The 13,515-nt window shown below is 33.7% G+C and overlaps 1 protein-coding gene across 1 annotated transcript in view; it reads left to right on the top strand.

The window, feature by feature from the left end:
• The window catches only part of LOC107744595 (small conductance calcium-activated potassium channel protein 2-like), a gene marked incomplete at its 3' end in the record, with an annotated part of 23,136 nt that extends 9,902 nt beyond the window's left edge, over positions 1-13,234 (top strand). The window contains exons 2-7 of the mRNA XM_016558314.1: positions 717-1,064; positions 2,757-3,175; positions 9,199-9,340; positions 9,684-9,794; positions 10,596-10,723; positions 13,168-13,234. Of these exons, the coding sequence (XP_016413800.1) occupies positions 717-1,064; positions 2,757-3,175; positions 9,199-9,340; positions 9,684-9,794; positions 10,596-10,723; positions 13,168-13,234 (1,215 nt within the window). The remainder of the gene's footprint in view (positions 1-716; positions 1,065-2,756; positions 3,176-9,198; positions 9,341-9,683; positions 9,795-10,595; positions 10,724-13,167) is intronic.
• Positions 13,235-13,515: the final 281 nt, after the last annotated feature.

Raw genomic sequence — 13,515 nt, 5'->3', positions numbered from 1 at the left:
TTTTTTATTTGGGCTAGTTAAATTAATTTTCAGGCTACCAAAATCTGAAGAGTACCTGCCCGAAGGGCTACCAGGGATTTCAAAATTTTGCAAGCCCTGCAACTCATTTGTATTCTAAATACAGTATCACGTTACACTACCGTTCAAAAGTTTGGGGTTGTTGAGATTATTTTTTTCACCAAGGCTCACCCAAGGCTGCATTTATTTGATCAAAAATACAGTAAAAACAGTAATTTATTTGAAATAGAAATCTTTTATAATGTTATAACTTTTGATTAATTTAATGCACTCCTTACTGAATGACAGTATTAGTTTCTTTCAAAAAATCTTTTGAATAATAGTATATATTGGCCATCAGCGGTTTTTGTTTAATTGAAAATTTCAGTGTTTACTTTAAAATATATTTAAAAAAAAAATTTAATCATTGTTCTATTTCAGTTTTTCTTTATTATAGCCCTGTGATGTTTTTTTATATAAATTAAACCGTAAATAGTTGATTTCACATGACCGAGTAGTTACAGTCAGTAGCTCCCACATGTCCCACATGCATTATGAACCCCGTAGATGCTGGCATTTGTAATGTAATTTTCTAAAGAAAAATCAGGATTATCAGGATTGTTGCGAATCGGCAGTGCTCTGCCCCTCAGCCAGCACACAAGCTCCTGGACACAAAAGACAATGATAAAATCTATAAAATATCTTCTCATTTCTGGCAGGTGAATGCGGATGCCAACAGGCTGAGCCATGCTGGATCGCGGCCTTCCCTGTCCCACGGCGGCCCACAGTATCCTCAGATAGCCATGAACAGCTGCAAGTACAATGGGGGCATAGTCAGACCACTCGGCAGTCTGGGGGCGTCCCGGAGGAACCTAGCAGAGCTGGACTCTGAGACACAGCCTTTGCAGACCCTGCACTCTTCCGGCCTGGAGGTGGTGGTCTCCAAAGGGAATGGGGAAGACCCTAGTAAGCAGTCCAGCGAGAACCTTGTGAGGCAAAGACCATACAGCACTCCGCACAAGAAGAACAAGGACATTGGCTATAAGCTCGGGCACCGGAGGGCGACAGTATCACGTTACACTACCGTTCAAAAGTTTGGGGTTGTTGAGATTATTTTTTTCACCAAGGCTCACCCAAGGCTGCATTTATTTGATCAAAAATACAGTAAAAACAGTAATTTATTTGAAATAGAAATCTTGTGTAATGTTATAACTTTTGATTAATTTAATGCACTCCTTACTGAATGACAGTATTAGTTTCTTTCAAAAAATCTTTTGAATAATAGTATATATTGGCCATCAGCGGTTTTTGTTTAATTGAAAATTTCAGTGTTTACTTTAAAATATATTTAAAAAAAAAATTTAATCATTGTTCTATTTCAGTTTTTCTTTATTATAGCCCTGTGATGTTTTTTTATATAAATTAAACCGTAAATAGTTGATTTCACATGACCGAGTAGTTACAGTCAGTAGACGATGAGTTTATACAAAGGTAAAAGTTTTGAATGGCCTCAAAGAGTTTTCTGGACACTTAAAGGGATAATCCACCCAAAAACAAACATTGTGTCGTCACTTACTCACCCTCATGTTTTTCCAAACCTGCATTAATTTCCTCCTGCTGAAGATGATGATATTTAGTTGATATTTTGAAAAATGTTTTGGTTCCCTTTGACTTCCATTGTACTTTTGTCCATACAATGGAAATCAGTGGGAAGTTATTTAGTTACCAAAATTTTTCAAAATATTTTGTTTTGTGTTCCACTGAAGAAATTAAGTCATACAGGTTTGGAACGACGTGGGTGAGTAAATGATGACAGAATTCTACAATTTTTTTTTTGGTGGACTATCACTTACAAAAATGACTTAATTTCATTGCAGTATATATGAAAATATCTAACCAGATCAAATCAATTGAAAAACGTATTAACTTAAAAAAAAAAATCAGTGGGTTACACTTGTCAGCATGAAATAATAATAATAATAATAATAATAGAAACTGCAAAAGCACAGAACAAACTGCTTAAACTAAAAGATGCAAACTGAAAATATAAATATGAAAGTGAACTCAAAGTATTATTAAATACTATAATCATATGTAAATAATACTAAAACAACACTCTTTGAACAACTTGGGTTATTTGGCAACCCAGCGCTGGGTAAATATTGGACAGAACACATGCTGGGTTATTTTGACCCAGCTTGTTGGGTTAAATGTTTTTACCCAGCATGCTGGGTTGTTTTATTGAAGTCAACTATTGTTTAAAATTACTATATTGCTGGCTTAAATTTAAAATCACACACAGAATTACTAGAGGCAACAGCAGTAATCGAAAGATGAACATTTATTAATAAGCAAGAACACCTATGGACCAAAATATAAGGCAAATTGAATTTATTTGGGTGAATACAGCATAAATTACAATATTAAAACAAACATTTCAGATTTCGCCTAGGGCGTCAAATTGGCTAGAAACGGCCCTGTGTACATATATGTACATTTATAGTTCAATCAGGTAAATTTAATCTTGTTTTTAAAATGTTAAGAAATTATTTTGATGTAATATGTATAATTTATATTATAGTTATATAATTTTACATAATATATTGTATGTTATATATATATGTAATATATCTAATATCAATTCTCATACAATTCTTTCAGGTAAATTAAAGATGTTTGCATTTTTTGCAATGAAGATCATAGTTCTGCTGCAGGACCCTTCAATGCCTTCAAATATGTTGTTTCTGTCTAACGTTTAGCTCTTTATGGTTGACAATGGAGCAGACGACTGGCGGATAGCCATGACGTATGAGCGTATCCTGTTCATCGTTTTGGAGCTGCTGGTGTGTGCCATCCACCCCATTCCAGGTCAGTACGTCTTCACCTGGACTGCCCGCCTGGCCTTCACCTACACCCCGTCTGTGGCAGATGCAGACGTGGACATCATCCTCTCCATCCCCATGTTCCTGCGGCTGTATCTGATTGGCCGGGTCATGCTCCTGCACAGTAAGCTCTTTACGGACGCCTCGTCACGCAGTATCGGAGCCCTCAATAAGATCAACTTTAACACACGCTTTGTCATGAAGACTTTGATGACTATCTGCCCAGGCACAGTCCTGCTGGTTTTCAGCATATCATCATGGATCATTGCTGCCTGGACTGTGCATGTCTGTGAGAGGTGAGATAAACCTTTGATTTCTGAAGAAACACTGTTTGTACCTGGAGTAGTAAAGGAATATTCCACCTAAAAATGAACTCAACCCTCATGTTGATCTAACTTTCTTCCTTCTACACTGTAAAAAAGATTTTGGAAACACTTTACAGTAAGGTTCCATTTGTAAACAGTAGTTAACTACACTAGTTAACATTAACTAACAATGAAAATACTTCTAAAGCATTTATTAATCTTAGTTAATGTTGATTCCAACATTTGCTAATACATTATTAAAATCAAAAGTTGGATCTATTAATATTTTATTGACCTGAGCTAACATGGACTAGCAACGAACAGTTGTATTTTTATTAACTACCGTTAACAAAGATTAATAAATACTTAACAATGTGTTGCTCATTGTTAATGTTAGTTAATGCATTAAATATAGTTAACAATTGGAACCTTATTGTAAAGTGCTACCGATTTTTTATTTTTTATTTTTTAAGTCGCAAAGATTATTGGAGTAGTTTTTACAAGAAATTCTTTATCAGTCTTTCTACTTTAAAATTTCATGTTTAATTTATTGTTTTACTTGCCATTTCTTAGAAATTGCTAGTAAATTTCACAATTCATTTGTAAAAAAAAAAAAAGTAAACCGGTAAAAATTGTTTCAAAATAAATCCTACAACATTTTCAGTGTGTTGAACACAAAATGTAAACTTCTGATGAAAAATCTCTGAAAATATCTATTTTTCATATATTGTAAGTGAATGAGGATGTCAAGCTCCAAAATGACAAAACAAGCACCATTAAAGTGCCACATTTCACTCATGCACTATTTCCATGTCTTGTGAAGTCATTCAGTAAGTTGTGTGATGAACAGATCAAAATGATAACCTAGAGCCAAAAAGCTGTCTGCTACAGTTAATTCTAAGATCTAATCTAAATATTTATTATTAATCATAACCAGTTACAATTAGTCATAAATATTTCCCTTTTGAGCTGATTTACTACATTATATTTGGAACCTTATTGTAAAGTGTTACCGCTTTTTTTTTTTTTTTGAAGTCGCAAAGATTATTGGAGTAGTTTTTGTACAAGAAATTCTATATCAGTCTTTCTACTTTAAAATGTCATGTTTAATTTATTGTTTTACTTGCCATTTCTTAGAAATTGCTTAGAAAAAAAAAAAAAAAGGTAAACAGGTAAAAATTGTTTCAAAATAAAACATTTGTTGAACACAAAATGTGAACTTCTGATGAAAAATCTCTGAAAATATTTATTTTTCATATATTGTAAGTGAATGAGGATGTCAAGCTCCAAAATGATAAAAAAACCTGTAAAGAACTACTACTGTATGTCTGATATTTCATGTTTGCATCATGGTGACAGACTGAAAGCTGCTGTTGTTTTTACAGAACATTTATTGTTAATGATAGTCTACTGGTGTATAGTTTAGGTGCATTTTGAATTTGAATTACCGTGACTTGAAATTTTTTAAAAGCATTTTCCTCATATTATTTCTGAACACATAATATGTATAAGACAAGTTTGTACAATATGTACTTGTAGTTTATGCTTCTTTTCTGCAAAGATATTTAACAAGTGATTTGTTTAACATTTACATCATGTTGACAACTTCATGTATGCTGCACTTAGAATAGAATTTTCTTTAACTAGAGGGTTTATAAAGAAAATGTAACTTGAATCATGTTGTAGTTACATTTTCAAGCTGACTAGTTAAAAATCGTAAAAAATCGAGAATCTGTCAAACATTCTAGAAAAATCGAGATTTTTATTTTTTGCAAAATCGCCCAGCCCTACTGGCAAAACAGCAAATTGCTGGCATCCTGGAAATCCCAAATTCTGTTTATAGCCAAATTCAGATCCATGTGTTTTCTCCTGTAAATGGTCTGTCATCTTATAGCCTCTGATATAGAGTGGCCTTAGCGTTGGGTAATTAAATTTTTTAGTCATTCTTTGGATTTTGGGATTTTCACACAGCTGACACCATGTGTCAACATGGTGGTCATCATGTTCATGGCAGCCTGTTCTTTTCCTAAAGCGGTGTCAAATATTTGACCTTTTCTGGTGCTCTAAAGTACTATTCTTACCAAGATACCATCTTGGCCTATAGGCCTCGGGGGAGAGTAAAGATCCAGTATGTTGTCATGACCCATAAACATAGAGAGAGCAGCACTGCTATGCTAATCAGGTCATCCTGAGCCCTTTAGCCAGGTTCTGCGCCCACTTCTTACCCATTAGACTATATGTGCTACGTCATCCACCTGCTATTTCTTCACTGCACTGCACCACAACAATTGTCCATAGTGTACAGTATATATGGGTTTTCTTCAACTACGGCTACATTTAACCCTGACTTATATAATATAGACACACTTTTCACATCCCTGTAAGTTTATTTAATTTGTGTACTAACAAAGTTTAACAGCTGACATAAATGCATCACAGGAGAATTGCTGTTTTTTCTTTTTTCACCAGAGTTTAACAGCATTCTATTCTAAACATTTTTCCCCACACAAAATTACAGCATTTTGTGTCGATAGTGATATTTTTCTTTGTTTCACTAAGGTAAATTTTTATCAGTTGGTCATGATGCAAATTATGCCACAATGGAGGACTGGTATATTTTTTTACACACGTTAAAAAAATTATAATGAAATAAAAAATATGAAAACTGTTAAATGAACGATATTGACATATAAACTTTTTTTGATGATTATAGATTTTAAAATACAATATTTTAATTTTTTTCATAAATGTTATGACTGAAAATAATTATTTAAATTATTTAAATAATCTTAAAATTAATTAATTAATTAATTTAGTTTTTAAACCTGATCTGAGGTACAAAATCACCCCTTTAATTATATTTTTTTGGACTTTCATTTCTCACACTTTTTTTCCCCCACAATATCAAAGCATGGTTGTGTTAGTGATTTTTCTTTGTTTTACATGGTAATAGCTTCACTAAGGTAAAACTTTATCAGTTGGTTAATGATGCAAATAATGCCGCAACTGCAGACTGGCATATTTTTACATAAATTAAATAAAAGTATAAAAATCTGAAACTGAAAATCTGGATCTTAAACAAGGATAAGACAATTTAAAAAAATGTGTGTGATTAAAAAAAACTCTGCATTTACTAAATTAAAGGGATAGTTCACCCAAAAATGAAAATTAGTTCATTATTTACTCACCCTCAAGCCATCCTAGGCATATATGACTTCCTTCTTTCAGATGAATCCAATCTGAGTTATATTAAAAATTGTCTTTGATCTTCCAAGCTGTTTAATGGCAGTCAGCGGGTGTTGCAGTGCATCAGTCCAAAAGAAGTGAAATAAAGCGCATCCATCCATAATAAAAAGTGTCTCACACGGCTCCGGGGGGTGAACAAAGGCCTCCTATAGCGAATCGATGTGTTTTTGTAAGAAAAATATCCATATTCAAAACGTAATAATCAATTTAATCTAGCTTGCGCCAACAGTTGTACATGGAAGCAGCTCCGGGAGGATGACGTGAGATGTTGACGTTGCGCATGAACTATTTTGAATTTTTGGGTGAACTAACCCTTTAAAAGTGTCCACAGTTGTTGAAACATCCATATCTTCAATGAAGTTTATTTTTCTTACCCCATTTTTCTTGTTTCAAAATTTGTGTGGTTTATACTTAAAACAATATAGATGTTTGTTTTTCAGATAAATGTATCTTGTTTTAAGCATGCCCAGATACTGTTACTGGAAAGACAGATTTAGAAAATAGTCTTTTTTTGCAGTGTGGTTGAGAAAAAGTGCTGAGGACATTAACTAAGCTAATGTGCTAGTCAGGTGTCATCCTAGCTTGTTATTTTCTGTATTCTCATGTCTTGTGTAAGAGTTACAGTGGATTAATCTGTCGGAGGAAGGGAGAGGTGCTTTATCAGCACCTTTAGAACCCTCCGAGACTCTGTATTTCCCTTCGCTTCACCCCTAAACAGCCACAGCTACTTCTTCACTTTAAATCATTTGTCGGCAGGCTAGTCGACAGTCCTCGTTTAATAGCACTCAAGCTAATGAGTCCTCAGTTAAATTCGTGGGCATAGAAGCTGGACGCTCACTGATTGATTAATTCGAACATAAATGTAGAGTTACTCCGTAGTCAGCACATGGACATATTGTTCATGCTGATGGAACATGGATTTGAGGCCAAGAGAAGACCTTGTTCTGAAACTGACATCTTCATCATTTTTTTATTGTTTTATTCTTTACATTTGGTGTTTGGGGTGAATGTTTCTGGAACTGAGTGGACTGTTTTGTTATGAACGCTGGAAGAATCGACATAGATGGTATGCTGTTCCCTTTACAGAAATTTGCCATGGTAACCTCCAAAAGTGTCACCAAAAATATAGTTACTGTGATTATTGTTGCTACTGTGCAAAGCTTTCAGAATGTTTCTGCCATTTTATTTACATTTTTTATCAGCAAATACCAAGTCACCACTGACTTATTCTAGTAGCAGTTACTGTAGTAACTGGCAGTTACCGTGGCAAATTTCTGTATGGGTCGAGTCTATGTTTAAGATTCTGTGATATGTACAAGTGAAGCTCTCTGAAGTTCTCTGTTTTGAGATAATGCTAAAGTGCCTTGGTTGAAATTGACTGCCTGAACGCTCTTATGTGCCCCATACTGTCAGAGCAGTGCATTATCTGAGTTCATGGCAGCTTTGGATTTGGTTACACTGCCAGCATGTTTTTCCATATAGCCGTTTTATGCTCGTGTAATGGACTGTGACTCTCACAATAGTTTTACACAGACGCATTCTCCACACCAGACCGAGCTAGAACACTGGGGAACAAGAGCAAGCCATCTAATAGGCCCTGGCTGCCCTCTCGTTCATACGAGCAGAATATGGACAGCACTTCTTTAAAATTACGTATACAAAGGCACCTTGATTTATATTTGAGCTGTCCGCCTTTTTATCCAGTGCGGTCAGGCCTGAATATTGATATATGCTGCTGCATTCAATACTTGATATTGATATTGCACTTTAGGTCGCCTTTAAGATTACCCTTCAAATGTAATTGGGCTTCTCAAAGACCCCTAATGCAAAGTGTACCTGTATATTTGAGCTGTGCAACAGTGTCGATGTGCAGTGCTGCTCAAATTTGAAAGGGACTGTTTGTATTTAAGTTTTGTAACTATAGTATTGGACAAATCAATGAAAATCTATGAAGATATGATTGCAGCAGCACAATGTATTAAGTAGGTATGAGAGTAACAAAAAAAAATTTCTCAGGTTAATTTTGTTTGTAAAGGAAAATGCAGCTACTATTGTGTTTATTAATTTATTTAAATGTGTTTAAATTATTAAAAGAATATAATGAATTAATTTAGATTATATCCTAAACTGATATACAAGATGCACATACATTTTTTTTTTCATTTCATTTTGTTTGTTAATGTAAATGTAAGTTTTATTATATGTAATGTTATATTTATTAATTTATTTAAAATTGTTGAAATTATAGAAAGAATCTAAGTCATTCATTAATTTACATTTTAACCTGAACTGAGGTACAAGAATCACTCTTAAGTAATTTGTTCCTCAACATAAATGTAGCCACTATTATAGGTATTCATTTATAATATATTTTTTAAATAATCAAAATAATAATTTAGATTTTGAACTAAGGTACAAGAATCAATTCAAGTATTTTGCTTTAGTTCATTTTGTTTGTCAACATAAATGTAGCTACTATTATATTTCTTAATTTATTTAAATTATTTTAACAATGTAAATAAAATTAATTAATTTAGATTTTAACCTGAATCTAAAAAAATCTCTCTCCCCCCCCCCTCCTCATAATTCATATTAATTAAATGTAGTAAAATTTGTACATTTTTTTTTATTCTGTTTTTTTTTTTTTTCAAACTCGTACTGGGTGCACCTTTGAAGACTTTTCTTTTTGAAAATGTATCCTATTAGGTATTGATTAGCCACTCTTATCAAATTAATCCCAGCATTTTATTGTCATTTTATCTCATCAGATACCATGATAAAGTGGAAGTCACCAGTAACTTCTTGGGAGCCATGTGGCTGATCTCCATAACCTTCCTGTCTATTGGTTATGGAGACATGGTGCCTAACACATACTGTGGGAAGGGAGTGTGTCTCCTTACTGGAATCATGGTGCGTCTCTCTTTTACCCTACTAATTATGTCCAAATGATGCACAAGTCTTACATTTAAGACATTCATTTTCTGGCAAGTTTATCTGCATATATTTTTACAGTTATTAGTGTCCACTCAGCCATAACATCATCAGGTCATAAAGCCATTTTATAGAGGAACTGTATATAAAAATTCTATTTTTGAGATATTTACACCCTTGTGAGTTTATCCGCATATTTTTTACAGTAATTAATGCCCACTCAACCATAACGCCATCAAGCTGTGAAGCCATTTTATAGAGGAACTGCATTTAAAAAGTGACTTTGCTATGATTTGTGTTGTGTGTTTGTGTGTGTTTTCAGGGGGCCGGTTGCACTGCCCTAGTGGTGGCTGTCGTAGCCAGGAAGCTAGAGCTCACCAAGGCTGAAAAGCATGTCCATAACTTTATGATGGACACTCAACTCTGCAAAAGAGTGAGCATGTTTTAATATACAGAATTGTAGCTAAGTGAAAACCAAGTAAGTATAAAATAAATGTTAGACAGAGCAGTCAAACTCGCTGCAAAAAGCACTTTGGGCCAAATGTTGATGCTGCAAAAGCTGTGGAAACTAGCCAACATTCCCTTGATGTGATCATTTTCTAGACAAAACCTGGCATGCATATCTCACCCATATCGCTAATTCACCAGAACCTTCCAGAGTCTACAACTAGTAGCACTTAATGCTGTATTTCAAGAAAATTCACCGTTTATGGCGTAATAAGTTACCAAACATACTGTACATCTTTCTGTCCGCACTAGCTGTAGTGATGATTTAAAGAGATAGTTCACCCAAAAATGAAAATTCTGTCATTAATTATTCACACCCTCATGTTGTTCCAAACCCGTAAGACCTTTGTTTATCTTTAGAACACAAATTAAGATATTTTGGATGAAATCCGAGAGCTTTCTGACCCTGCATGCATAGACAGCAACGCAACTGACACGTTCAAGACCCAAAAAGGTAGTAAGGACATCGTTAAAATAGTCCATGTGACATCAGTGGTTCAACTAAGAAAACAAAAATATTGACTTTATTCAACATTTTCTTCGTGTCAGTTGCTGTCTATGGAGGGTCAGAAAGCTCATCAAAAATATCTTAATTTGTGTTCAGAAGTTGAAAGAACGTCTTGTGTGTTTGGAACGACATGAGGGTGAGTAATTAATGACAGAATTTTCATTTTTGGGTGAACTGTCCCTTTAAAAAGTTTCTTATCTGGACTTCATTTGCTCACAGGTGAAAAACACGGCTGCTAATGTACTCAGGGAAACATGGCTAATCTACAAACACACAAAGCTTGTGAAGAAGGTTGACCATGCCAAGGTCCGGAAACATCAGCGCAAGTTTCTGCAGGCCATTCACCAGTACGTATTTTTGCAACATTTAATCTTTGGAATCTTCCTTTTGCTATGTGTGCTGTCTGCATTTGTATTTTATATGAGATGAGATATAAATCTACATTTTATGGTGCTTAAAACTGGATTTAGTTCAAGATCTTGCTTTCCGATTTAGGGAATCTACTCCCATAAAGTTTTTGATATGGAGTTTTGGAAACGGAATTGAACCTTTTGGACTGAATAGACTCAACCTCATATTTCCTTTCTAATTAATTGCCACAGCATTTTAGGATCTTGGGAGTTTTACCTGTCAGATCATTGGATGACATCTTGATGCTGATGATGCCAAACATAATTGTGTGCATAAATAACCAAATGCACTTTTTGGTTAAAAATTACTGTCTTGGTGAGATGTTAATGTAAACTCAGTAGCATTGTCTTAAGTAAATGTAAAAAAAAAAAAAAAATTCTCACAATATCAGTCCAGTGCATTGGAACTTAAAGTGTAAATGCAGCATGCCACTGCCTATTATCATGTTAATATTGATCAAACAGTAATATTGGCAAAGAAGAAGAGAGAACCCACTCACTGCTGTTAATTATTTCTTTGTTCTTTATTGCTGACTGTCTATTTGTTTACTTAATTGAGATATACTCAAAGGCTACATGCCATTGCTTTCATTTAATTTGTTTATATTTATATTAATATTTCACTTTTTAAATAAAAGAGTGTGTTTCATAGCATATTAGGTTATGCTTTGAAACTTTTATGGAGCATAATGAAATATCTTTGGTATTGTGACATCCCTAGTGTACTGTTGACAGTAACCTGGATGCATGATAGAGAAAATGTTTTTCATGTATATTGTTCAATATGAAAAATTGGCATGACAAAAATGTTGCTAAATGGCCTGACGATGCAAATCGAATTTTTATTTTTTTTTCAAGTCAGTCATAAAAGTTTGAAAGTCATTTGGTGTGGTGTGCAACTTGAGGTTTTTAAAAAAATGTATTCTGTGTTCCATTTGTTTTGCCTTAAATCACTGCAGAGCTCAGAAGTAAGTCATGTCTTCTCTTTTTCCTTACCATTGGAACCCTTTTTCATTTTTATAAGTCTTATTCAGCAATATCAACCAACATGATTTGAAGCTGGGCACCATTTTTATTTAGCATTGATATCCATTAATGGTGTTTGGATGAATTACATTTACATGGTTTACTAACCTGTTAAGGTTCTTGGAGGGAAAGGTTCTTCACATCTTCTCAGCTTCAAATTTATCAAATGCCACAATGTCAGAAATTCATTCATCTAGCCTGTACCAGATTTCCACAGAACCTCGCACTGCACTTTTAGTCTTTTAGATTCTTTTAGTCGTACCACCGTGTACAATCTGCTAGTCTGCTGGTCTGCAGTGTTTTCTTGCAAACACAAATCTATTGCAAATCGCCAAAGACAAGAAAATAAATCAATTGTCATTTCATCAACATCGTGTTGTTCCAAATGCATATGACATCTTTAATTTAACAGTTTTTTTTTTTTTCAAGAACGTGAAAGTTTATGAGAAAAATACGGATGTTTAATTTGTGAATTGTTCATTTTAATCAGATTGAATTGAGTTGAATGAACTGGTTGACCATTTAATAAGTTAAAATTAATATAAATCGTTAAATAAAATACTAGCTACATTTATATTGACAAACAAAATGAACTGGACAAAAATCCTCAAAGAAATTATTTCTGTACCTCAGTTCAAGTTAATCTAAATTATTTATTTACATTATTAAAAAAAAATAATGTATTATTCAATAATAATACTGTTTAATATTATCTACATTTATCTTCATAAACAAAATTAACAACAACAAAACTCAGGAATGATTCATGTATCTCAATTCAAGTAAAAATCTTAATTCTTTTATCTAAATTATTAATGTTAATTAATTATTTTATTAAATTATTAATATTAATTTTTTTTTTAAATATACAATAATGAATCAAAATACTTTTATGTTTATTGTCCCTCAGTTCAAAATCTAAATTAAATAATTAGTTATATCATTTAAATAATTGAAATAAATTAATAAATACAGTAGTAGCTTCATGTTCACATGAAAAAGAGTGACCAGTGCATTATACAAATGTTTTCTTTTTGTGTTCCACAGAAGAAAGAAAGTCATGCAGTTTTGGAACAACATAAGGCTGATTAAATGATGAAGAGAATTTTTAGCTGAACTAATCCTTTAAGCGCAGTAACATTTTCTGGCCGTGTTATAGGTTCTCTGATGTGAATCGCCAGTCCTGCCTCTGTTTGGCACGCGGTCAAAGTGAAAGCGCAACTGCTGAGCACAACAATTCATTTATAATGTATTTGGCCTTCACTTTTACGAGACCACATAAACATTCCCTTGCCTAATGCATACAATCATAAAATTCTATAAATATCTGCACATGAAATGCTTCATAAACTCAGCAAATCGGCCTGTGTTGTGGAGAAGGTAACAACTGCATCTGGAGTGCAGGGAACTATGGAGGTCTGGGTACAGAAACAAACAGACCAATTTTGGCCCTCCCAAAATTGAGAGTTCATCTTTGAAACAGTACAAGCTCATGTGAAAGAGTACAAAGTGTCCACCTTTTATTTTCCATAAAGCTTGCACACTTGAGTTTTTCACACTTGTTTTTCGATGGGAGGGGGAGAGTTTGAAGCAAATGGCTGGTTGGGGTTGGTTTAGGTTGCTTGGATAACTTTGGAGAAGACCGTATGTTTGAATAAGACACGAAAAGCCATCACGTTATGTTTATATTCTGCATGTGAGTA

Source organism: Sinocyclocheilus rhinocerous, unplaced genomic scaffold (genome assembly GCF_001515625.1).
Source record: "Sinocyclocheilus rhinocerous isolate Xijiao unplaced genomic scaffold, SAMN03320098_v1.1 scaffold4213, whole genome shotgun sequence".
Lineage (NCBI taxonomy): Eukaryota > Metazoa > Chordata > Actinopteri > Cypriniformes > Cyprinidae > Sinocyclocheilus > Sinocyclocheilus rhinocerous.
The sequence above is the reverse complement of the archived record's forward strand: the minus strand, read 5'-3'. Positions and strand labels throughout refer to the sequence as shown.